The 25,421-nt window shown below is 37.8% G+C and overlaps 1 protein-coding gene across 2 annotated transcripts in view; it reads right to left on the bottom strand.

Moving 5' to 3' along the window:
• Positions 1 to 25,421, bottom strand: part of USP12 (ubiquitin specific peptidase 12) — a 94,187-nt gene that overhangs the window by 25,923 nt on the left and 42,843 nt on the right. Inside the window, exons 2-4 of one of the 2 annotated variants that reach the window (XM_003797625.3) lie at positions 23,597 to 23,677; positions 12,204 to 12,417; positions 1,932 to 2,161 (exon numbers count right to left, since the gene is read on the bottom strand). In XM_003797625.3, coding sequence (XP_003797673.1) covers positions 1,932 to 2,161; positions 12,204 to 12,417; positions 23,597 to 23,677 — 525 coding nt within the window. The remainder of the gene's footprint in view (positions 1 to 1,931; positions 2,162 to 12,203; positions 12,418 to 23,596; positions 23,678 to 25,421) is intronic. The other variant, XM_023517760.1, reaches the window with a different exon arrangement.

Raw genomic sequence — 25,421 nt, 5'->3', positions numbered from 1 at the left:
AAAAAAAAAAAAAAGACCATGGAAATGTTTCAGATTAAAAGAGTAAAGAGGTGGAAATTCTGAGAAGATGGCTGACTGCTAGCAACCCTCGGCAGAGACTCCTGAGCAGAGGAAGAAAAACCAGATGGAATCGGACTTTATGAAGCCAAAGGTGGGGAGCTGAGCCAAGAAAGAAGTTCGGCAAGCTGTAACTTTAAGGAAGAGCACTCAAGAAAACAAATTACAGGTACAAAGCCTATCAACTAGAGGACAGGAGGACAATCCCTCAAGCAGGAAGCCTGCCGTAGGCTATCTGCAAATAAGCAAGGAACAAAAGACCTCTCGTTTTACCTGGCTGGAAAGAACCGCTAAACCCCAGCTCTCTTTCTCCAGGGAAGTCCCACTTATGAACCTAAACACCACCCCGCCAGACATTCATAATAGCCAAGACATGGAAACAGCCCAAGTGCCCATTGACCCATGGATGGATTAACAAATTGTGGTATATGTACACCATGGAATACTATGCAGCCATAAAAAATGGAGACTTCGGGCAGTGCCTGTGGCTCAGTGAGTAGAGCACCAGCCCCATATACTGAGGGTGGCGGGTTCAAACCCGGCCCCAGGCCAAGTCACAACAAAAAAGTAGCTGGGCATTGTGGCAAGTGCCTGTAGTCCCAGCTACTTGGGAGGCTGAGGCAAGAAAATCACCTAAGCCCAGGAGTTGGAGGTTGCTGTGAGCTGTGTGATGCTGCCATGGCACTCTACCAAGGGCGATAAAGTAAGACTCTATCTTCTAAAAAAAAAAAAAATAGAGACTTCATATCTTTTATGTTTACCTGGATGGAGCTGGAGCATATTCTTCTTAGTGAAGTATCTCAAAAATGAGGGGGAAAGTATCCAATGTACTCAATACTACTATGAAATCAATCTATAATCACCTGCACACTCATATGAATGGCAAAACATAACTATCATCCAGAAAGTAGAAGGGAAGAGGAGAGAGAGGGCAGGGGGAATATGGGAGGAGGAAGGGTATTTGGGGGGACCTGACCTCATGTGATGCAATGGTACATTTCAAAACTATTAAGAAATGAGTATAATTGTGATGGATGTGTTACTTAGTTCAATGTAAGCATTTCACATTGTATATCGAAGCAGTACTCTGAACCCCATAAATGCATCAATGTACAAAGTTATGATTTAATAAAAAATAATTTAAAAATAAAAATAAAAGTGAGTTGGAAAATAAAAGCAAATAAATAAATAAAAGACTAAAGAAACATAGCCAAATGTAATGTACAACTAAATACAATATCTAATCCTAAACTGAATTCTGTACTGACCTGGAGGGAGAGGACAGAAAATACTAAAAATAACATTATTGGTTCAACTGACTAAACTGGATAATGGACACCTGATTAAATAAGAGTCTGATCTTTCATTCCCCACATGAGAAATCAGACAAGGTAAGAACCTGACGGGAAGGCTGAGTTATAGAATCTCAGGCACAACAATTTCTAAGCGCCTTCATTACTAAGTGTCTGGCAATAGGTGTTTCCTCCTCCTTGAGTATACACATCATGTTCCAGTTTTTATTCCAACAACAGACACTAAACATAACTGTAGAAAAAGGGAAAAACAAATAATATACCTTCCCAGCCTGTCAGTTTCCTATCAAATTAAATAGGACCTAATTTCTGTAAAGGTCTGGGGCCTCCAAAATTGAAACAAAGTCAAGTAGTTCAAACTCCCGTTCTACCACCTCAAGTATCATGTCAATAAGCAGCATAACATCAAAGTACAGATAAATTCCTTTCAACTGAAAAATTTAACTTTCACAGAGTAAGAATTACAACTTTTGACTTCACCTCCTATCTTTTCATCCTCAAAGAACAACTTTTTACATAATGAATTAGATTTTTCTATATAAAATTTTCTGATATACTTACAGTTTCACAAGTAAGACATCTGGTTTCATTAGTTAATGTTCCCTGAAAAATCTCATGAACCCACGTTGGGTCTGGTGTGCTGTTGTTATTTTCACTATCGATATTGCCGTTAGGTAAGCGACCATTTTGTTTTTCTTGCTTTCTCTCTTCTTGTAAAATATCAGCAATTGTATTTAGTAGGTAATTTAAGAATTCATGAGCATCTTGTTGCATGTAGTTGTCAAAAAGTTCTAAAAACAACATTAGGAAATTATTACAGAATTAATAACTTCATAAAAACAAATTTTAAAAAGAATAGTATTCTATCACAACTAAAACTATAAATGCTTAGCATTATTTGTGAGATGTAAGAAATAGACAATATTCACATCTACAAATTTTGGCTGAATTGGGGGAAAATAAAGTTATGATGAATAAAAATCTTAAAAAAAAAACTAATTGATCCATGAGAAAAGGGCAAAACCTAGCCTCACACATTTCCATATTAGATACTAGGAAGGTACAATAACACTTTTTATTAGCTCATCTAATTTATTATTCCACAAATATTACAACATGGCAAGCTTTAAAGCAGAAGCTATACACAACCACTTGCCAATGCCAAGCCAACTGCTTAAGAATCCCAAAGTCTCTTAAAAACAAATTACTGGGCCATACATCTTAGAGATTCTGACTTAAGTAAAGCCTAGAACCTGCGGCTTTTCAAAACTTAACTAGGTGGCCCTAATGTGTAATAAGATTTAGGAATAATGTTATCAAGAATTATCTATGTAATCTGGGTATCTCTAAAGTCTCCTCCAATGTGAGATTTTGTAATTCCACAAAATGCTCCTTGTACGTTATACAAATGAGCAACTATAATGAAAATCCTGGCAGTGCTGGTATTAAGCACTTTGCCCTGTGCTTGGCACTGCACGTCTCTACCACAGGGCAGTAAGGACTTCAGAAGCAGCATCTGATTTGATCCTCTTAACAACTGAATGATATTGTTTTAACTTTATTTTTAAATGAGAAAATAGAATCAGAGAGGGTCACACTGCCAGGAAAGGACAGAACCAGGACTCAAACCAGGCAGCTAGACTCCCCAGGCTACCAAGTAATGCCCAGTGTGAGCCTATACCCAAGAACACACCAGAGTTAATCAGCAAAATGCACTGAGAAGAATTACCTATTTAGAATATTATACTTTTAGGTCTTCAATATATATTTAATACATTCAAGAAAGATTTTACATTTTAAAAACGAATGCATACAAATTGAGAGGAAAATTTAGGAGAAGTCTTTCTAAGATAAATGGAATTAAAAATTAGATTTTAGGGCTCGGCACCTGTGGCTCAAGCGGCTAAGGCGCCAGCCACATACACCTAAGGTGGCGGGTTCGAATTCCCAGCCCGGGCCCGCCAAACAACAATGATGGCTGCAACCAAACAAATGGCCAGGCGTTGTGGCGGGTGCCTGTGGTCCCAGCTACTTGGGAGGCAGAGGCAGGAGACTCGCTTGAGCCCAGGAGTTGGAGGTTGCTGTGAGTGTGATGCCATGGCACTCTACCCAGGGGGATAGCTTGAGGCTCTGTCTCAAAAAAAAAAAAAAAAAATTAGATTTTAGAAGAGATATAGGCATGACTACATAAAATTAAGTTCTATGTATTAGAAATCTTTTTGAAAGTTAAAACAGCGAAACCTAAAAATTTACATCCTCAATATATAAAGACCCCATACAAAAGAAAATGAAAATGGGCAAAGGATTTACAATTATCAATTTGTAGGGAAAAAATTCAAAAGGCTAAGAAACACAAGAAAATGTTCCACCCTGTGGTAATAAAAAAAGGTCTTGATTGTCCAGTATATAAAATGGGATGTAGCTCAGTGGGTAGCACGCCAGCCACATACACTGAGGCTGGCAGGTTCAAACCCAGCCTGGGCCAGCTAAAACAACAATGAAAACTCCAACAATAAAATAGCCAGGCATTGTGGCGGGCACCTGTAGTCCCAGCTACTTGGGAGGCTGAGACAAGAGAATCACTTTAGCCTAAGAGTTTGAGGTTGCTGTGAGCTGTGACACAACATCACTCTACCCAGGGCAACAGCTTGAGACTCTGTCTCAAAACAAACAAAAAACTAATAAAATGAGAACAAGTGAAGATATTTATTGTGGAGTTATATTCAAAATAAATACATTAGAACCTCTGTAAGGGGCTGTACCAAACTGGTCAACATATGGAGGTGGTCAACAAAAAGAACTAGGCCTTACAACATGTGGTGTACATCCAGTCTGTGAAAATTAGGTCAACTTAAGGTAATCAATGCAGGAAGGTGACTAACTAAGGAGGTTCTACTGTAATGATTTTAATCTTGGTGTCAAAAGGACCCTTAAATAGTCTCCATCTAAGATGCAGCTGCTAGGGTGAGACTGAGTTGGGATTACGGTTCTACCTCTAACAGTATGTGTGTCACAGGCCAATTTATTTAACCTCCCTGCAGTACAGTTCTTCATCCAAAAAACAGAGATAATAACAGTACCTGTACTTACAAAGTTGCTATAAAAATTAAAACTGCTTAGAACATAACAATGGATTTTATTGGGTTTGTATTCTGTTCTATAGAAATAACAATAACTATAATAATAATTACAGCAATTTTATTATAGATTGAATATCCCCATGTCTGGTCATGGGATTTGGATTTTGGACCGTTTCACATTTAAAAAATCTGTATAAACATAGTAAGATATCTTGGGGATGGGACCCAAATCTAAATATGAAATTGACTTGTTTCATATATACCTTATGCATACCCTAAAGGTACTTTTATATAATATTTTAAATAATTTTTTGCAGAAAATAAAGTTTGTATACATTGAACCATTGGAAACCAAAGGTATCACTATCTCAGCCATCCGTGTGGTATCACAGTACTCATAAAGTTTCAGATTTCAAATTTTCAGGTTAGGGATTCTCAACCTGTCTTCTTGTTGCTACTAAACATAACACAAAACTCATCCAAGAATGACTGCATAAAAATTAAGAACTTTTATATGGCAAAGTCAACAAAAGTGAAGACAACTGACAAACAGGAGAACGTATTTGCATCTTAATGTCCAGAGTATTCAAAAAACTCCTTTATAAAACAAGAAAGGGAAAACCAACTCAAAAAAACGGGCAAAGAGAAATAACAGGCAATTCACAACAGAAATACAAATGCTCAAAGAATACATGACAAGTGGTTGAGGAATAAAAATTAAAACAATGACAAAAATTCATTTGGCCCATCACTTTGGCAAAATAGAAAATGACTTAGTGTCAAGAGTTGGCTTGAGTATGGAGAAATGGGCATTCTCAGCCACTGCTGTTGAGGGCAGAAACTGACAGGGCGAGTTGAAAGCACACTTTACACTTTACTGGAACCCAGTTCTCCTAGGTATCAATACCAGGTACATTATCAGCTCATGTACTGAAACAAGCATAAATGTGGCTGCTTATTCATAACAGCAACATGTGAAAATGTCCTAAATGTTTACCAGCAGAATAGTTTATTTAAATTATTGTATGATTATAGAGCACCAAGTAAAAGTTAAAATGGAAGTTATTCCATATGAACATACATGGTAAAACCTCCAAGACACTAAGTGAAACAAGGATGCTGAGTATGTATGGTGGATCCCACTTACGAAAAACAAACCAATACCAGAAGAACCCACAAATGTGACTATAGCTTTCTGTTTGAACATATCTATTTAAATGCAGAGAAAAGGGTTTGAAAAATCAAGTTATTTTTAAGAAAGATTGAACAGCTAGGGAGGGGGCAAAGGATCCATAGAAACTGTATACTTTTAATAGCCGAAATTTTACTGTGAGATTGTGTTATTTGTGTTTTTAAAAATAACACAACTTTCCATACAAAAAGCCCACTTCCTACTCCCCATCACTGCCTGTTGCACATCCTTCATATCTACTTTCTTCCTACGCTTTTTTTTTTTTTTGGAGAGAAGAATAATTTCACTTTGTCCTCAGGCTACAGTGCCAGGGCATCAGCCTTCCTCACAGCAACCTCCAACTTCTGAGCTCAAGGGATCCTTTTGCCTCAGCCTCCAGAGAAGCTGGGACTACAGGTATGCACCATGACATCCAGCTAATTTTTCTACTTTTAGTAGAGATGGGGGTCTCATTGTTGCTCAGGCTGGTCTCGAACTCCTGAGCTCAAGCAATCCTCTCACCTCAGCCTCCCAAAGTGCTAGGATTACTGGCATGAGCCACCACACCCAACCAACCCTTTTAATTTTTAAAAACCATTTCCTGCAAGTCTCTAGGCTGTTCCATTTCTATTATGATCACTCCAGTACTCATCGGCTCCCTTCACTTAGCCCACTAATAGTCTCCTTTCCTTCAGTTTCACACTGCAGACACAAGTTTTTTGTTTATTTGTTGGGTTTTGGGACAGAGTCTCGCTCTGTTGCCCAGGCCAGAGTTCTGTGGCGTCAGCCTAGCTCACAGCAAACTCAAATTCCAGGGTTCAAGTGATCCTCCTGCCTTAGCCTCTAGAGTAGCTGGGACTATAAGCACTGGCCACATCCCCAGCTAATTCCTCTGTTTTTAGGAGATACAGGGTCTCACTCTTGCTCAGGCTGATCCTAAACACCTAACCTCAAGTGATCCTCCCACCTCAGCCTCTCAAAGAGCTAGGATGACAGGCATGAGCCACTGCACCTGGCTGCGAACACACATGTTTGACTCAGACACTGAATCTTTTAACTAAGATTTTTACCTCACATCTCTTGCGTTACATTTAAAATTCACTTTAAATCTTTCATATTCATTATTTAGTTGTTTTCATATACCCAAACTCACTGCACAAATTTGAAACTCAAATTAAATACAGTCATATTAAGAATGTGGAGCTGAGCACAGTAGCTTGCACGTGAAGGCTGAGGAGAGAAGATCACTTGAGCCCAGAATGGGCAATACAGTGAGACTGGGATTACCCCAGGATTGGGGTAAAAAAAAAAGTAGCTGGAGCCGTATTTCATTCCTTGGCTACAAGTTCAGGCTGAGGGATTCCATTAACCTTAAACAATCTCCTTGTGTTATGCTTAAAAACAATGAAAACCATGAGTTGTAAAAGTTACTGTATTAGCCTAAGTGGACTTACCATCTAATTATCAGCCTGCAACCCTCAAACCCTCTCCCAGTCTACTCTATCCCTCCACGGCCAGGCCGAGTCAGGTTTAGAACCCTCAGACCGTCCTGCCACTGGAATGGTCTAGAGACCAAAACTGAGCTAACCAATGTCAATTTAACTTTGCCTCTCAATCCAACAATCCTCCATCTCTGAAAATAATAAATACTTCACCCCTCAATTGCTATCCTTCACTACTCGCGTTTGCCTGTTATATCTTACGGCCTTCCTTGTCCTTGGGATTCTTTCTCTTCACTCCCAACCCTTCTTCTGCTCATTCTAGGAACCATATTCTGTTTTAAACAAATTTCCCATCTCCTCAGTCTTTGGCATTTTCTAGCTCCCTGCTGCCACGTCTACTAACTAAACTATTACACTTTCACTTATATATCAAAACTTTCCCTCAATCAAAAAACTGCACAAAATCAAGCCACACCATGACCCCGACCCTCTTCTCTCTGAGACCATCTGCCAACCTCCCACACCCTTGATGGCCTGGTTCATGGCTTCTTTTCCACCTGCCTCTTACACTAGCCTCCACATTTCAGTGTAGTGTCTAGGCAGCTTCCTTAAGTGCACTCGAATGCTTTCCACATCAAGAACATTCATCTCTCACTCACTCACCTATCCCTAGGGCATGATCAACCAACTCAATAAGGTCCAACAAAGACTGGAAGGTAATTATGCTACAATTGGTTGGGGAGGGGTAACTAAGAAAAGTAAAAACAAATTGGAAAAGTCATGGAGGAATCCAAAAAGAAGGATAATGGGGGAAGACTAGTCAAATAATCTTATAAATACCACTTATAAGAAGGCTGGAGATGATTAATTCACTACAGGGGATAACTACATGCTGGCTCAATGCCACAATCTAAAGTTGTTTAATTTTTTCCTGTTAAAAATTTTATTTTAGCCTGTATACATGTTTTTCAAAATAGTGACTTTATTTTAGCAAAAATGTGCAAATGTTTTTGCTTTTTAAAAATTTACAACATCTTTTTTTTGGATGCTCTTTCAATACAAAACCATGACTTTGCAGTCACAAAAATATTTCAACTTCCTTGAATGTTCTGGAAATGAGATGCAAAGTGAACCAAAAAATACTTTTTAAACTTTTGTTAAGATATTTCTGAAATAATTTATATATATACATACAGATATACATTTTATATATATATGTGGGTGTATATATATGCACATGCATAATATTCTGAATATGCCAGAAGCTTGCAGTACCAGAAAGCAGTCATGACAGTTTTTAAAACATCAATCAGGACTGCATAATATCAAAAAAAAAAAAAATCAATAGAACAATCTCTGTGAATCATAGTAGATTTAATTCTTAAAACCCAGTTTTACAGTTTACTTTCTTCATTGCTAAGTAGTATAGAAAAGGTGCACTTCAAACTTGCTTTGGTAAATTAAACAAATCCATTCATTCATTCATTCACTCATTTAACAAATATTTAGTAAGCACCTACTATGTGCCAGGAACTGGATTATGTGCTGGAAATACAATGGTGAGCAAAAACAAATGGTTTCCCTCCATCATGGAAATGACAGTCTAGTGGGGGAGAGACAGACAATTTCATTATTAAATAAATGTATGATTATAAATTATTATAGTCCTTGATATAGCTGTAGTATTAATGAAAAAAAAAGAAAAACCAAACTCAAAAACAGCTACAGCTTTCATTACACAAAATACCTTTTTATGATGTCTTGGAGGAAAAAAAGCATTTGAAATAAATATAAGAAATTATTCGAATCTATGTAATAAGTTTTATTTGTGAACAACTAACATTTCCTCACTTGAGGAAGACCAAGACTTAAATATATATATACATACACATCTGTATCTCTCCACGGCACCTGAGCTATTGCTATTTCCATACAGGTTCCTTGACAACAAGGACCCTTTTTATCTCATTCCCTGCTATGTCCCTAGCACTTGTAACAGTACCTGCCACATATTAGATGTGCTTCTCATTTTTTTGAATGAATGAATGGAAAGGAAAAACAGGGGTAGAAACAGCAATGATGACATGAGGAATGTAGATTTGTCCACAAACAGCAATTCACTAAGATTCTGTAAGTGGGAACAACATACCTACTACAGATACCAACTGATGGGCCCCTCCAGCCCACCTTAAACAGTGATCCCAAACAGTCCACTTGAGAGTCAGCTCTAATTGACACAATTAGACCACCAACCAGTGTTTTAATTCTTCTAAAACAATAGCATGGAGCCTATAAATGAATAATGTAAAGAAATTACCTCATTTCTTAACCAAGGTATTGCAACAGCCCCCAGGCTGGTCTCTTGCCTCTACTCTCATGCTGCCTGCACCCACCCATTTCCCACCCAGTAGCCATGGAGATCTTCTCCTAATGCAAACCAGAGCATACCATCTGCCTCCATGCCTTCCAAATAAAACCCAAGTTCTAGGACCTTGCCTTTTTCTCTAACTTGCACTACACTACACTAGTCTTCTTGCCATCCTTCAAATGGTTTATTTCTTACTTTAATTTCTGATCTAACATCACCTTATAAAACACCTTCTCCAACCACTGACATCTAAACTAGCAACTCCCTCATTCTCTGTCCCCTTTCCCTGCCTTCTTTCTCTTCATGGCAGTGACACAGTTTTTAATATTTTATAAAATATAAAAAAAAATTATAAAATATTTTTTGCAACTGTTGATGATCTGTCTTTCTCACTAAACTGTCAAATCCCTGAAAGCCTATTTCGGTATCTTCTGTGCCTTGCACACAGCAGGAAATATATGTATCACAGTAAATCAATTCAGATATTCAGCTAGCATCCATCCCACCATCTGAGATAACACAAGTTAGTGTGTTGCACTGTGTGTAAGAACACCCTCCAACAGTCCTCTTATGCTGCAATTTGGTAATATGATTTAAACAAGAAATCATGAATGAATAGAAATTAAAATCAGTTCTTAACAAGGAATATTGAAAACATTAGTAGCATAAAGCAACACTGTTTAAAACAGGATGAAGCACCTATCCTATTGAGAATAAGACATGAAGTTTTTAACACAGTATGGAAGGAAACTGATTTAGTAAGAACTGCCCAACAGTGAAAGTTAGTAGCAATACTAATATAGATAACATATTTTCAGAGATTTAAAACAAGCAAAATTTAAGAAGGAAAGATATGTGGGTAATATATTAATATATTAAATCCCTTCTGAAATGTATATTCTTTTCACCACAATTATCGGGGAAAAATTCAAAAGCCAGAAATATATTTCAAAACATATTTACAAATGCCAGGAACATCAAATAATAAAATACCTTCTGTTTTAAAAAATACTTTTCTATTAAATATTATTTTTGAAGTTTAGGAAAATGAAGCAAAACTTATGAAAAGATGGACTTTAGAATAAATATCTATTCTGAAATCACTCTCATTTAATTAAGTATTTATTAAGTCTACTGTGTTATCAATATGCTGGGTCTAAATAAAATTTCAGAAAATATTTAACTACAAAAAATTATTGAACACTGTAAAAATATCCCAGACTTAATAAGCAAAACACATGAAGCCACAGGTGCATAACCACACTGAACTCACAGAGCACAACAACTGGAACCCTGCTCAGCAGCACAGGCAGCCGCACACCTACACAGCGCATGCGCTAGATGCGTAGGCCAAGAAAAGCTACTGTTAAACGAGAAGGAGAATGACATCTGCCCTGCATGTGCTACACACTCTGACTTTGAACATTTCTGAAATACTAACAAAGTCACTGAGAAAGCATGACATGTTCAATCACCACGCATGCCAGTTTTCCAGTAAGACAAACCTGTAAAGTTTCACACTGATACAGACAGTAAGAGTGGGAAGACTTGAATGCTCAATCCACATTCTAATAAGTTATATTTGGTTTTCTAAAAAATAGAAGATATTAAACAGATCTGTAATCTCAGAAATAAACACGTTCAGTTTTCATTAAGGGAAACAAAAAGATATATTTTTGTGGGCAATCAACTATTCCACATGCGAATGAGGAGAAAATGAACAAATCTTTAACCCATGTAGCTGACTCAAGACTAATAGCCCACAGCTGTGCCCTGCTATTTCAGGGTCTTCTGATGTTTCAGGGAAATAGACAAGATCCAGGCTTATCTCAATCAACCTGATAATGAACAGTGTCACTGATTCATGGGCAGGATTACACACTCGTGGACGTGTATTTAATAACAACCTTAAGGACGTCTCAAATCATATTTGTGGGCATCTTTCTATTTAATAGGTAATAAAACAAAAATGCCATGCAATTTTATTTCTACAATGACTGAAATGCCTACAGCAAACAATTCCACATGTTATTTAATTTTCATTTGAATTTTAAGGCAGTATACCACATCAGACAGAACCCTGGGCTTAGGAATCAGGAGAAGTGAGTCTGTATACCATGCTCTGCCATAATTCTTGTGACCTTAGACAAATTAACTTCTCTGAGTCTCAGTTATCTTGTGTAAACTGAGGTGGTAACTTCTAACTTAATGGCTTGTGAAAATTAAATGAAAAATATTTCAAAAGAGAAAACAGAGGCAGGGCTTACTCAGGAGATATTTTTAAAGGGAGTGGGGGATTAGAATTTATCTATCCTAAACCAGAAGGACTAAGTTCTTATACTGGCTCTTTCTTTTCCCCGGGGTGTGACTCCTGACAAGTTTTCAGCTTCTGGTTTTTTCATGGCTAAATTGCAGGATATAACCTGCTCTCTAGCTAAAGCTACTGCAAGGATCAAATGAGTTAAGACCCATGAAATCATTATTAAAAACAACAAATGCATGCTCATGTGAAAAGCCAAGCAAGCAAAAAAGAAATTGTGAGTTTCCATCTTCTGGAACATAGAATTTTATCTCTGTATAACACACTTTAAGCATTAATCATAGCTCGTGGTAACTACTATGAGACTAACTCCTCTACTAAACTGGTACCTCCATGAAGACATTCTTCAGTTATCTTTGTTTTTGGTTTTTCCAACACCTAACATGTTATCAGGCATAAAGATGATGCTCAACAAATGCTTATGTAATCAACGTGCTGAAAAGTAGAATTACCATTTTCTTTCCGTAACCTTGTTATGAATTTCTTAGGAGGTATTACTCCAACCTTTTTCTTCTGAGTGGCTATGCTATGGAAGAGATCTGCTAAGCATGTAAGAAGGTTCTCCTTCTTCCTAGGTTGACTCTTGTAGGCTAGAACTTTTTCCCGAAATGGACGACAAAAATAAAGTGCTTGAAGAACTGAATTGCAGTAGCAGGTATTCCCAAACTAAAAGAGAAAAAAAAAACTTGTTAAATTTAGGGCAATATATTTTCAAGAGAGAGAATTTCCCATTATAGAATTTACTGAAGAGACAACGATCAATTCCCATTGTTGTTATAACACTAACTGCATTTTATATACTTTTTTTATAGAATACAACTTTCAAAAATTCTTTAAAAACCACAAAAGTGAGGTTTTCTATCAAGTTCTTATGTATATGAACCAAAAAACAAAATTAAAAAACAAGATGCCCTAAAATGTTAGATTAAAAAGTCACTGTCTGACAGTCTAACAATCACTGAAAGCTGGAAAGCCAGGTCACATTATTCATGACGTACCAGAAAGACAGGGCCTTCAGAGTCAAAGTCAAGTCCTAACCTAAGGATCTCTCTTCCCTGCCATGTGATTGGAAGTATGTTACTACATCTTACTAAACTTCAATATCTTCCTCTCTAATAGAATAATCCTACCTTACAGAGTAAATAACACATAGTTTGATAATTACTGCCTTCCTCTTCTCTTCCCATTAGTAAACACTGGCTTTAAAAGTTGGCTAATGAAAGTCAATCACTTTCTGGGAACACTAAAAAATGATTAAAAAAAAAAAAGGAATGAGGACAATTCTCATATTACTACTGTGGGGTGAGATAACATATATACAGTATTAGTTTAAAGGGTGAGGTATGCCTATAGGCCATTTGCTTTCATTTTTTAAAAAATGAGAAAGAATAACTTAAAAGCTAATATAGCTTTTATAAAAGGAGATTAGAAGAGTGAAGAAAAGGATAAAAGTGAGATTCCTATGAATGCAGTTACAAAAGTTTACTTTATACTCCTATTTTAAAAAATAAAATAGAAAAGCAAAGAGGAAAAAAAATTCCTAAAACTGAAAACAAACAGAAATAAATGAAACCTAAAAATATTTTGTATTGATGTCAGAACCACAATGAAAAAAGAAACAATTCCAGTGACTTTTAAAACACAGAATCCTTACTATATACATGCCTACTGAGATAATAATATACATGCATATTGAGTCTAAGCATAAGAGAAAACAAAGAAATCTGTTTTATTGCTATTTTGAAATGGCAGGCTATCCCAAAAGTCAACATGCAGAGTGAAAATGAGAAATTATAGCTAAATGTACATTTACAAAATACTCATTACAAAACTTTATGAAGAGGTAGCCAACACAGGACTATTTTGTAAAATTCTATAATAAATATTTTGTAAATAAAGGTACATTTAGCTACCATTTCCCATCTTCTCTACGTGTGCTGACTTCTGGAATGCCCTATACTGTAAATATAAGATAAAGCAAGCAAAGAATTATGTTAATACCCTTCGAACAAAAATTGTTTAAATTTCTTTCTTCTGAGATGAACCAAAATTTTTAATGTCAAGGAGAAAAAAAAATATGTAATAAAAATAAGTAAAAATTATAAGTATCAATATAAACTCATACTTTTTCATAACTCATAAAGTGTACGTGTAGGTGTGCACACACTTTGAGTTGGTTATGTCATGAGTAAGTTTGTTGTGTCCACCTCTGTATGTGCGCTTTTCCAAATTCTAACTCTAAAAAGGTGTGGCAGCAGTAAGTTTTCCCCAAATTCAGACTGCAGTCTGTAAATGCCTTTTTTCCACGACTCTGGAGATATGGCCACCCCGTGTAAAGTCTGGGACAAGAAATGTACAATAATACAAGATTAACCTGGGATATCTTTTTGTGTGGATACAGTGTCAATTTTCATACAAAAGAATTATGGTAGTGAATTAAAATACAGTAACTATACAAAAATCTATGAATTAAATACAGCATTTTAAAAAAAGAAACCCTTCCTAGACTCCATTGGTGGTTGCAAACTAACATGTAAAAGAAAAATATCAAAGATTTATCTTGTTTTTCTTATAAGTACCATATTTCAAGGGCACTAAACAGTTGATAAAGAACGTTCTTGTTTATAGAATAATTCCAGTGAAAAAAAGTCAAAAGAAATGGTTACAGGCTAGGCACACCTGTAGCTCAAGCGGCTAGAGCACCAGCCACCTACACCAGAGCTGGCAGGTTTGAATCCAGCCTGGGCCTGTCAAACAACGACAATGACAACTACAACCAAGAAATAGCCGGGCATTGTGGTGGGCGCCTGTAGTCCCGGCTACTTGGGAGGCTGAGGGAAGAGAAACACTTAAGCCCAAGAGCTTGAGGTTGCTGGGAGCTGTGACGCCATGGCACTCTACCCAGGGCAACAGCTTGAGCCTCTGTCTCCAAACAAAAAAAAAAAAAAGAAAGAAAGAAAATAAAGAAATGGTTGTAGGGTGGCACCTGTGGCTCAGTGAGTAGGGTGCCAGCCCCATATACCAAGGGTGGCAGGTTCAAACCCAGCCCTGGCCGAACTGCAAGCAAAAAATAGCCAGGCATTGTGGCAGGCGCCTGTAGTCCTAGCTACTCAGGAGGCTGAGGCAAGAGAATTGCTTAAGCCCAGGAGCTGGAGGTTGCTGTGAGCTGTGTGACGCCACAACACTCTACTGAGGGCCACAAAGTGAGAGTCTGTCTCTACAAAAAAAGAAAAGAAATGGTTGTAAATAATGGATTAAGCAATAATTATCAATGGATGCTAAAAGCATTAGGCTAACGGTTGGTGGGAGAACTTTAAAACCGAGGGATTATACCTAAACCCCCAATGCATTTCAGCCTTGCTGAAAGCAAACAACTGAATATTTCATATCTGGTGATATACTTCACCTCCTTCCTCTGAAGTCTTCGTTCCTTAAGAAAACAAAACCACTGAACTTTACTCCAGTCTCTAAACTTAACTATTAATCTACAAGATATTCAGGCAATGGAAGAACAAGTTACACAATACCATAAAGAAGAATTAGGCCACATGTGAAATATGGGTTAGTTTCTAGGACAAATGACCTGCTTTTTCTATAAATCAATGATTTGGGGGGGGAAATGGCTTGAGAAGCACTTATGAGACGCAACAAACAAACTGCAAATGGAACATATGAAGCTTACCTGGATCCTGATATGAACAGGCAACTCTAAAAAGTCACCTCTGAAACAAGTGTGAATACGGACTAACATTGGATGATAAGAAATTATTGATTTTGCTAGGTGTGACAATGATAAAATCATATTTTTAAAAATATCCCTGTCAGTTTGAGATGCACAATTAAACATTTATGGCTCAATGACATGATGACTACTAGAATTTCCTTTTCCAGAAAAAAAAAATTTAGTGGAAGAGAATGAAAATATTGGTAACTATTCAAGCTAGGCAAGTTACTGAGGATTCATTTTACTTATCTTAGTCTAGCTTCTAAAGGGGGGGAAGCAGGCGTTTAGTCTTTGAGGTAAATTGTATCTGCATGTTTCAAAATCATAGCAAATATGGGATCTAATTAGTATTAATTTGTAGGGAAGACTGAGACAAGGCATAGCCAGTAATTCCAGGGGTGGAGGGCTTAAAAGACCTGCTACTGTCTTCTGTTTCTTTTTCTTCCGCAGATTAAACAAATAAGACCCCTCTGCCCCACTGAGATTATATTGGAATCTCATATGAAAAGAGGAGTCATTAACTTTTTGAAGAAATGTGGGCGATCTAAGCCCTCTCCAGCTGAGCCATGAGACCTAGTGGGATGAATTACTTCTCACACTCACAGTGCTCATCAGACCAGCACTGCTTACAGGAGAGTGAGGATTTCCAATACATAAGTGTATGATCATTATCATACAGTATCAGTGATGTATTGATATTAGTGACCATAAGTATTAACTGCAGATATACTTCAGTGAAGCCTATCCAGGAGTTTAGTGCACCTGAAGTATAATCTACAATGTTAAAAAGATTAATTTAGCAATTATCCAGTATAAATTAATCTTAAAAATACTAGTAGTGGTTCCACAATCTAGTCAATCTAATGAGCACATTATGGTTCTATTAATTGAAGGGAAGATGTAACCTCCATAATTTGGCTGTTTTTATTAAAGTATATGTAACAAGGAACTCTAACAACTTCCACAGAGAGGTAGATAAAACCAAAAGAGACTGTCTGTCATAGTACAATAAAAATATTATGATAATACAGATTGACCCACCTGTAACAACTACAAGAAGCAAATGGACAGGCTAAGAAACTACACCAGAGTGTGCTGGCTCACACAAATAATCCCAACACTTTGGGAGGCTGGCAAGGATCACTTGAGCCCAGGAGTTCAAGGTTACAGTGTGCTATAATCAAGCCAGTGCATACTAGGCTGAGTGATAGAGCAAGACCCTGCCTCAAAAAAAAAAAAAAAGAAGAAGAAGAAGAAGGTAGAGAGAGAGGGAGACTAAATGAAACTAGAAACTAAAGGAAGCCTCTAGTTTGCAAGACTGTGGAAGTCAGACACATTTCTGTCTAACACAACTCACTCATCTTGACTACAAAGTAACAGGTAACATTATAATCAATTCTTCGAGGCCTGCTGTTAGTCTTCTTTCACTTACTTTCATCAATCACCACTAAAATAAAATTAAAGGTTGTGAAACTACAACTCCAGAATAAGCCAACTATCAGCTTGGCACCCACAGCTCAGTGGTTGGGGCACTGGCCACATGCACCGGGGTTGGTGGGTTCGAACCTGGCCCGGGCCTGCTAAAACAAAAAATAGCTGAGTGTTGTTGTGAGCACTGGTAGTGCCAGCTACTCGGGAGGCTGAGGCAAAAGAATCGCTGAGCCCAAGAGTTTGAAGTTGCTGTGAGCTATGACGCCACGACTCTCTACCAAGGGCGACATAGTGAGACTCTGTCTCAAAAAGAAGCTATCAATCCTATTAATAATTTTCCAAGTTTTCCTTCAATTCCTTGCTTTTTTTTTTTGAGATGGAGCCTCAAGCTATCCCCCTGGGTAGAGTGCCATGGCATCACGCTCACAGCAACCTCCAACTCCGGGGCTCAAGCAAGTCTCCTGCCTCAGCCTCCCAAGTAGCTGGGACTACAGGCGCCCGCCACAACGCCTGGCCATTTTTTTGGTTGCAGCCATCATTGTTGTTTGGCGGGCCCGGCCTGGGGATTCGAACCTGCCACCTTAGGTGTATGTGGCTGGCGCCTTTTTAATATTAACTATTTTAATATTAACTTTTTAATATTAACTATTATTCAAGTTCCTAAAACCTAAAATTCATCTTTCAAGTGTACAGCTCTCATGATAAAGGTTGTCTAGCATGACTGTATGATTTCCTACATACTCTTGTTTCTGAATGGTTTCTTAAACCAAACAAAAACAAAGGGGCAGCGCCTATGGCTCTAAGGAGTAGGGCACCAGCCCCATATACCAGAAGTGGTGGGTCCAAACCTGGCCCTGGCCAAAAAACCTGGAAAAAGAAAAAGAACACTTTAGGGTTGAAATCTACCCTGTATTTACCTCATCTGATTCTGCAGATCAAAGTTCTCACCAGGTTTAAAACAAGTTTTAAAAGTTGCCACCCTTCTCAAGGTATGATCACTCAACTTTTCAAATGCTTAGTAAACACAATGACCCATTTTTGTTTTGAAGCTGCTTTCTCTAACATCTTTTTCTCCAAGCCTTAAAAAATCCCCCATCACAAATATTTTTTTTATCCCCACCAATAAGATCATTTTGAACTCACACATATTTATTTATAAACTATATATATGCTGCTGTATTACATAGTAAATAGTATTTATTATATATTATAGTATATTATTACATGGTATATATTAAGAAAATGTACATTGTAAATTTTGCCTCATTTATTACAGAATTTTTATTTTCACTAAAAATTATTAATATTTAAGTGAGAGTAATAAGACTGAGAATGCTTTATAAACCATGGGTTTTAGACTTACATGATTTATGGGTTTGGGTTTATGTTCAGTTATTTGGATATATGGTTTTAATGGCTATCAAAACCAAAAAAGAACATACTTTCATAAAGATACACAGGTCCAAGTAACTGCCTTTACTCTCTACATCAGGGTTACTCACTTTTCAGTCCTATCTAGTAAATCTGTTTGAATTCATTCGTGAATGTCTGCCTTGAGAGCAGCACAGCCTAGTTAACTACCCAGGATCTGGAACCAAAGTGTCTAGTTCAAGTCTGGTTCCACTGTCTGACCCTGGGATATTACCAAACCACTGTAATGTTCATCCATTTCTTCATCTGTAAAGGGGGTGAGGGGTAACAGCATCTACCTCTTAGAATTTTTTTAACAATTAAGTGAATCATCCACATAAAGCACTTAGAATAGTTCTTGGCACTTCATTACTTCATAGACACTTTTTTTTTTTTTGAGACAGAGTCTCGAGCTGTCGCCCTGGGTAGAGTGCCGTGGCATCATAGCTCACAGCAACCTCAAGCTCTTGATCTCAAGTGATTCTCTTGCCTCAGCCTCCCAAGTAGCTGGAACTACAGGCGCCTGCCACAACGCCTGGCTATTTTTCGGTTGTAGTTGTCATTGTTTGGCAGGCCTGGGCTGGATTCAAATCCGCCAGCTCGGGTGTACGTGGCTGGCGCCTTAGCTGCTTGAGCTACAGGAGCCGAGCCATTCATAATCACTTTTAAAATAATCTTTTAAATTAACTGATATTTGATCATATAAATCTCTAAATCTACATTTAAATTAGAATAAATTTGCAATAGCAGAACTGAATGAGAGAGTGCTATCGACTCTTTGGCATCATGAAACCTGAAGTGATACACAACTGTATTATACGTGAAAGATGGGCACCGGTTATCATCCACATGTTAAGAATTAGGAAAGCTGGCGCAGCACCTATAGCTCAGCAGTTAGGGCGCCAGCCACATACACCAAGGGTGGTGGGTTTGAATCCAGCCAGGCTTGCCAAACAACAATGATAACTACAACAAAAGAATAGCTAGGCACTGTGGCAGGCACCTATAGTTCCAGCTCCTTGGGATGTTGAGGCAAGAGAATCATTTAAGCCTAGGAGTTGGAGGTTGCTGTGAGCTGTGACACCACAGCACTCTACCAAGGGCAACATAGTAAGACTCTGTCTCTTAAAAAAAAAAAAAAGAATTAGTAAAGCTTAATCTATTGTTTTTAGATTAAAATACCCACTAGAAATTCTAATATTTTCTTCCCGTATCTAACAAATCATCTTACATACTTCATTTAAAGACTACTGCTTTTAACCACCATAATGTCAATACTATCACCTTTTAAATATTTTGAAAATCAACTACTTTTAAAGAAGCATAACTTCTGCTGTCTCCCATGCTGGACTTGGGCACGCGGTGCCAATCCCGTGAACATCCCCTTCTGCCAACCACTTCTTATTTAGGTGTTCATGGTTTTTTGTTTTGGTTTGGCTTTTTTTTTTTTTTTTTTGTGAGACAGAGTCCCACCGTGTTGCCCTCTGTAGAGTACCATAACACCACAGCTCACAGCAATCTCAAACTCTTGGACCCAAGAGATTCTCCTGCCTCAGCCTCCCAAGTAGCTGGGACCACAGGTGCCCACCTGGCTGTGTTTTTGTTGTTGTTGTTGCAGCTGTCATTGTTGCTTAGGTGGCCCAGGCCAGGTTCAAACCTGCCACCCTCAATGTGTGTGGCTGGAGCAGTAACCACTGTGCTACGGTGCAGAGCCAGGTGTCCATGTTTTAAAACATTTTACCTCCACCTTCCCCTACCTATCACCCTCACTCTAGCCAAGCGCACCAGAGGCTAAGTACCTAATCCAGAAGTAGTCTATCCATATTCTAGTAGACATCCGCTCCTCACCCTACACCCTTCTCCACAGCCCCAGGCTTCCCTGTAGGAACAGACTTCTCTTCTCTATGCACACTCTGTTGGGAGTCTGTCACAAGTCCTTTCATAGACCCTCTAACAGCGTTGGACACTTGATCCAGCCAGAGCTCTTTTGCCAGGTTTGACGTGGACATTCTCTGGGATCTCTGATAATATAAACCTCACATGAGCTGTGGTCATTAGGGAGAGTAAGTAAATGAGAATGCACTCAATGCAAAAGAAAACAGAACCAAGAGACATTTGCCTAATCAACTTTATAACCCACAAATGAGGGGAAAGTTTCTGTCTCCTTCAAAACATACCCAGCTCTAACTAATGACAACTAGCAATTCAGGTTAAATAGCTTGGTATAAGATCATCCAGAAATGCAATCATAAGTTTATAATAAAGATTCTGCAGGAAAAGCACATTCCACAGTAGCCTCACAAGTAGACTTACCAAGTCTAACCTATTTGTGTGCTGAGGCCTACCTGTATTAGAAAATTAGTAAAGAACTATAAGATAAAACAATGAAAGGAGGCTATTCAAAAAAATGCAGACTGCATAAAAGGAAAGAGATACTATGTATTTAATAGTTTCAATCACTGTCTACTATCAGCTCTGCTAAAACAAGTACTAGCCAGTTACAAGTTAAAGGAAAAAAGGAAATTTGATTTAGCAGATTAAAACAGTTTGTTTTCAAAGAATTTAGCTGATTATGTGACCAAACTGGCATGTGAGATATTTTAAAGCAAAAGAAAGTTTCCAAAGGCTCCTTTGCCTTGGCAAAATTCTCTAAGCCACACTATTATTTCTCCTCTCTGACTTCCAATAATATCAAGGATAATAATGTATTTATAGGAGATAAATCAAGAGGAAATCCCCACTCTATGTATTATACAAATTATAGAGCTAGACACAAGAATTATCTCTAAGAATAAACTACTATAAAAGCTATTATCTGTGAAGCTTCCAAGACAAAAATATCTGCAACTGAAAAAATAACAAAAAACAGGTTACCACTAACAATGCTGAGAGAACCACTCTCTTTAATTTTCTGCTAGGGTAAATTATGGTTATTTTTCTTCTCTCCATTTAAGAAGGAAAAAAAAAAACCTGCCCAAATACATGTACTATTTCCCAAAGGCAAATGCTTCTGAATGATTCTATCACTCAGTGGTCAGAAAAATGCATATGATCAGGAAAATCTAATAGGAATTATTTTATTGTATACTTTTTTATAAAAGCAATCAAAAAAACTTAAAAATGCACACTTAGCTAAAAACAGACTGATGAACGTGCATGTGTGTCTCACTTTAACAAGATCTAATTGTTAGAAAATCACAAAGTTTTTTTTGTTTGTTTGTTTGATTTTTTCTTGAGACACAGTTTTACTTTGTGGCCTTGAGTGGAGTGCTATGGGGTCGTAGCTCACAATAGCCTCCAACTCTTGGGGTCAAGTGATTCTCTTGCCTCAGCCTCCCAAGTAGCTGGGAACGACTGGCTATTTTTAGGGACAAGGTCTCGCTCTGGCTCAGACTGGTCTTGAACTCGTGAGCTCAAGCCTCTGCCTCCCAGAGTGCCAGGATTCCATGCATGACCCACCATATCCAGTTCACAAAGTTTTTTAAAGAAGCTCTATTTCAGAATTATTTATAGCACTAACTCAAGGGGAAACACCGTAAAGTGTTAACCTCTGAGTTTAACTAAGCCACCCTGACCCCCCAAAAGGTTCAACCTTGACTTTCAAGGGACATCTATGAGTAAATATTATAATAACTCTACAAACAAAAAGGGAGGGAAGAAACAAGAATGATGCTAACACAGGAACTGAAAAAGAAGACTTTAAAAAGGCTGAAGGTAGAGAACATAGTTGCAAGTAGCCTGAAAGTATAAATCCCAGAAAAAGTTAATTGCTTTACTATTTCTGCTACATCTACTCTGACCACCAATTTATTTCTGAGTGTAATTTAAGGCATTCATCAACCTTTAATAGCTGCGAGCCCTGGCCCTTGCAGAAATCTCAATTTTTTGTATAACAAGGAATAGAGACTATAAACTATTTTCTACTCATTAAATGAATCTCTCCAGGGGATAAAGACAAGACTCCCCTTATGGTCTCTCACCAACTTTATTCCCTACAGCTTCTCTTGATTTTACTGTTGCTCAGCTTCAGGAGAAGCACAAATACTACCTTTTGAATTTAAACTGATCCACAGGGATTAGCAGAAATGCTGCTTTCTTAGAAACTCTTTTTTAGTACAACCAACACTAGTCTTTCCTGAGTGGCAGTGATAACTAACAACAGAATAACATAACAACAGAAGACAGTATTAGAGAGCTTTACAACTCATATCATTTTCATATTATTTTATTTGTTCTGACAGTATCTGCCAAAAACCAGATACAAAACAAAGAAAACGAAATATTCATATGAGAGAAGGTTAAAGGTAAACAGCATTCAATACATAAAATGTACCATTGTTCCGAAGGAAATGGGTTCTTTTGAAACACTATCAATGGGAACAACTGTACTGTAATTTGAGACATGTTACCTCTGTAATCTGAACTTAATAAGAGTGACAGTCACAGGGAAATAGTAACAAGATCGGAGAAACTGGGTTTTTGCGATCCCCAGAATTTAAATGAGGTTTTTTAAAAATGCTACAACTGTTTATAAGCATGAACTTTTTAGATATTAGAGGGTGAGGCCAGACTTCTTGTTAAACAAGGGAAATTAAATATCTTCATCTAACTCTACTCCTTGTGAAACCCCCGTAAAATCATCATTACGTTATGTTAAAGGAACACATTAGGTAAAACCGCCACCAAAGGTCAAAGAGTATGATAAAGTAAAGACCAGCAATGTCAGCAAACTTCACCTATGAATCAGAACAGGTAACACTCAGTTAAAACTTCTAAAGCTTTTCCAGATTTGAAAATGTATAATTATTAGAACTACTTCCACAAGGACTGGTATTTATTTTTTCCTATATTTTCGACTTTTATAATACTAGTACAATGCCAGAAGTAAATTGACAAATAATCTACAGACACATGGAAGCATTTACATAGCTACAGTCATCCCTGCAGATCTGCAGCACTTACATTCAGATGAATTAATTCTCAAAGAATCAAGAAATCATCACCTGGCCTAGGCTGTATCAGAAATTTTGGCTATGAGAAATTTTTGACACAAAATGGGAAAAATCTGGCTGGCAAATCTGAAATGGTTCTATCTCTAACACTCTTAACACTTCAAGCAACCATCTCTCTTCCATTTTAAAATTCCCAGTCAAGCCCCTTGGCATTTAATTCTACGGATACAAATGAACAATGTTTCTTTATTAAATTATGAAATGCATTCATCATTTTTCAAACTGCTTCCAACATCCTTCTGAAAGCTAAGCATCAATGGATACTCACATTGACTAATCCAAAATAGTGCTCATTGACTGGAAACTGTTCTGGACCAATCTCTTTCTCTAATGCCGAAGCATTGGCGCCCTACAAAACGGAAAAACAAAAATCTTAGTATTTACAGTAGTCAAGCAACACATAATAATGTTTGGTTAACAATGGATGTCACCAGGGGTCCTCAAACTTTTTAAACAGGGGGCCAGTTCACTGTCCCTCAGACCGTTGGCGGGCTGGACTGTGGGCCCTGGGACAAGTCTAAGGGGGACAGGCAGGAGCGGCAAAAACACACGGCAGGCCAGATAAATGTCCTAGGCAGGTGGCATGTGGCCTGCGGGCCATAGTTTGAGGACGCCTGTGTGGTCCCATAATAAACAGTTAATATGTTGTACAACTCTTTCCCCACAAAAACAGGCGAAAGGTTACTATCATCCAAAATACACTTCAAACACTTAATCTATCTAGAGCAATAAAATACCAGCACATACACCCTAAAAAGCATTTCTGGCCCTTGAGGTGACCTAAGAAAAGAATAACAGGTAAACATCCTCTCTCTGGTGTTAGAGTAATCACACCACTCATCCTGCCCAGATGCCCTACTTGGCCCCACACAGACCACGTACTTTCATGCATTCTTATAATAGAAAGCCCTTCCCCAAACCCCTTGTCCCCACAGTAGTTCCAACTATGAATCAAACATTAATTGGCCCCTCTGTGCCTCAGTTTCCTAACTATAAAAGAAAAATACCACAGAAACATAAATACAATTAAATGGACTCTAAAATGCAATTTTAAAGAGAAATAAAAGCAATTCTGATAACACGGTAACCCTGGACGTTTAGCTTAAAAATTTCTTAGAAAACAAACTACCAGGTAAACGTAACAAATAGGATATTACTCAAAAGAAATACCCAACTGTCACTTTATACTCTATAGTGTGACTGTAAATTAACAGAGTTTTAACTTTTTAAGGCAGATGGTGGTTGCTGGCACATAGCAGGTGTCCCGTAAATACTGGTGTTCTTCTCCCCTTCCCTTCAATCACAAAGAAAAACTACTCTCATTAACCAGTCACGGTAATAAATCTGATCTGCTTCATGCAAAAGCTAAGAAATGACATGAGAAAAAAACAAAAGTCAGAAGGAAAAAAGAGAAAGCTATAATACCAAACCAAACAAACAAAAAACCCTCTCCTCAGTTTGGCAAGCAAAAGCCAGTCCCACAAAGTGGCCCCCCAGAGGTATTACCACTGTACTCCTCCACCTCCCAAAAGTCTAACTACTGCAAAGCAAAACCACAATCCAATTCACTTGTCTGGGGAAAGTAAGCTAAGAGTGATATGATAAAAGTAGATAGAGCCACAGACAGATCACCAACATTTAAATCTTATGGACTTAAGAATCTTCGTTTGCGGCCCGCCGCCTGTGGCTCAAGTGGCTAAGGTGCCAGCCACATATACTAAGGTAGCGGGTTCGATCAAATCCAGCCCAGGCTCGCTAAACAACAATGACAGCTGCAACCAAAAAATAGCCAGGCGTTGTGGTGGGTGCCTATGGTCCCAGCTACTTGGGAGGCTGAGGCAGGAGACTTGCTTGAGCCCAGGAGTTGGAAGCTGCTGTGAGCTTTGATGCCACAGCACTCTACCCAGGGTGACAGCTTGAGGAAGAAAAAAAAGAATCATCATCATCTTCGTTTGCAAAAAATAAAACGGTCCAAATTCTCAGTGATTTTTAAAATCTTCAGCTTTAAATTTATCTGTTGGGTTTTCAAGTAGCCTTTACCAGAATTAAGATTTTCATTGCTAAAACCATTCAGGAAATTAAAAGATTGCGTG

This window comes from Otolemur garnettii, unplaced genomic scaffold, assembly GCF_000181295.1.
Source record: "Otolemur garnettii isolate 467f Iridium unplaced genomic scaffold, OtoGar3 scaffold00120, whole genome shotgun sequence".
NCBI lineage: Eukaryota > Metazoa > Chordata > Mammalia > Primates > Galagidae > Otolemur > Otolemur garnettii.
Note: the sequence above shows the minus strand (reverse complement) of the source record. Positions and strands in the feature narration are given on the sequence as shown.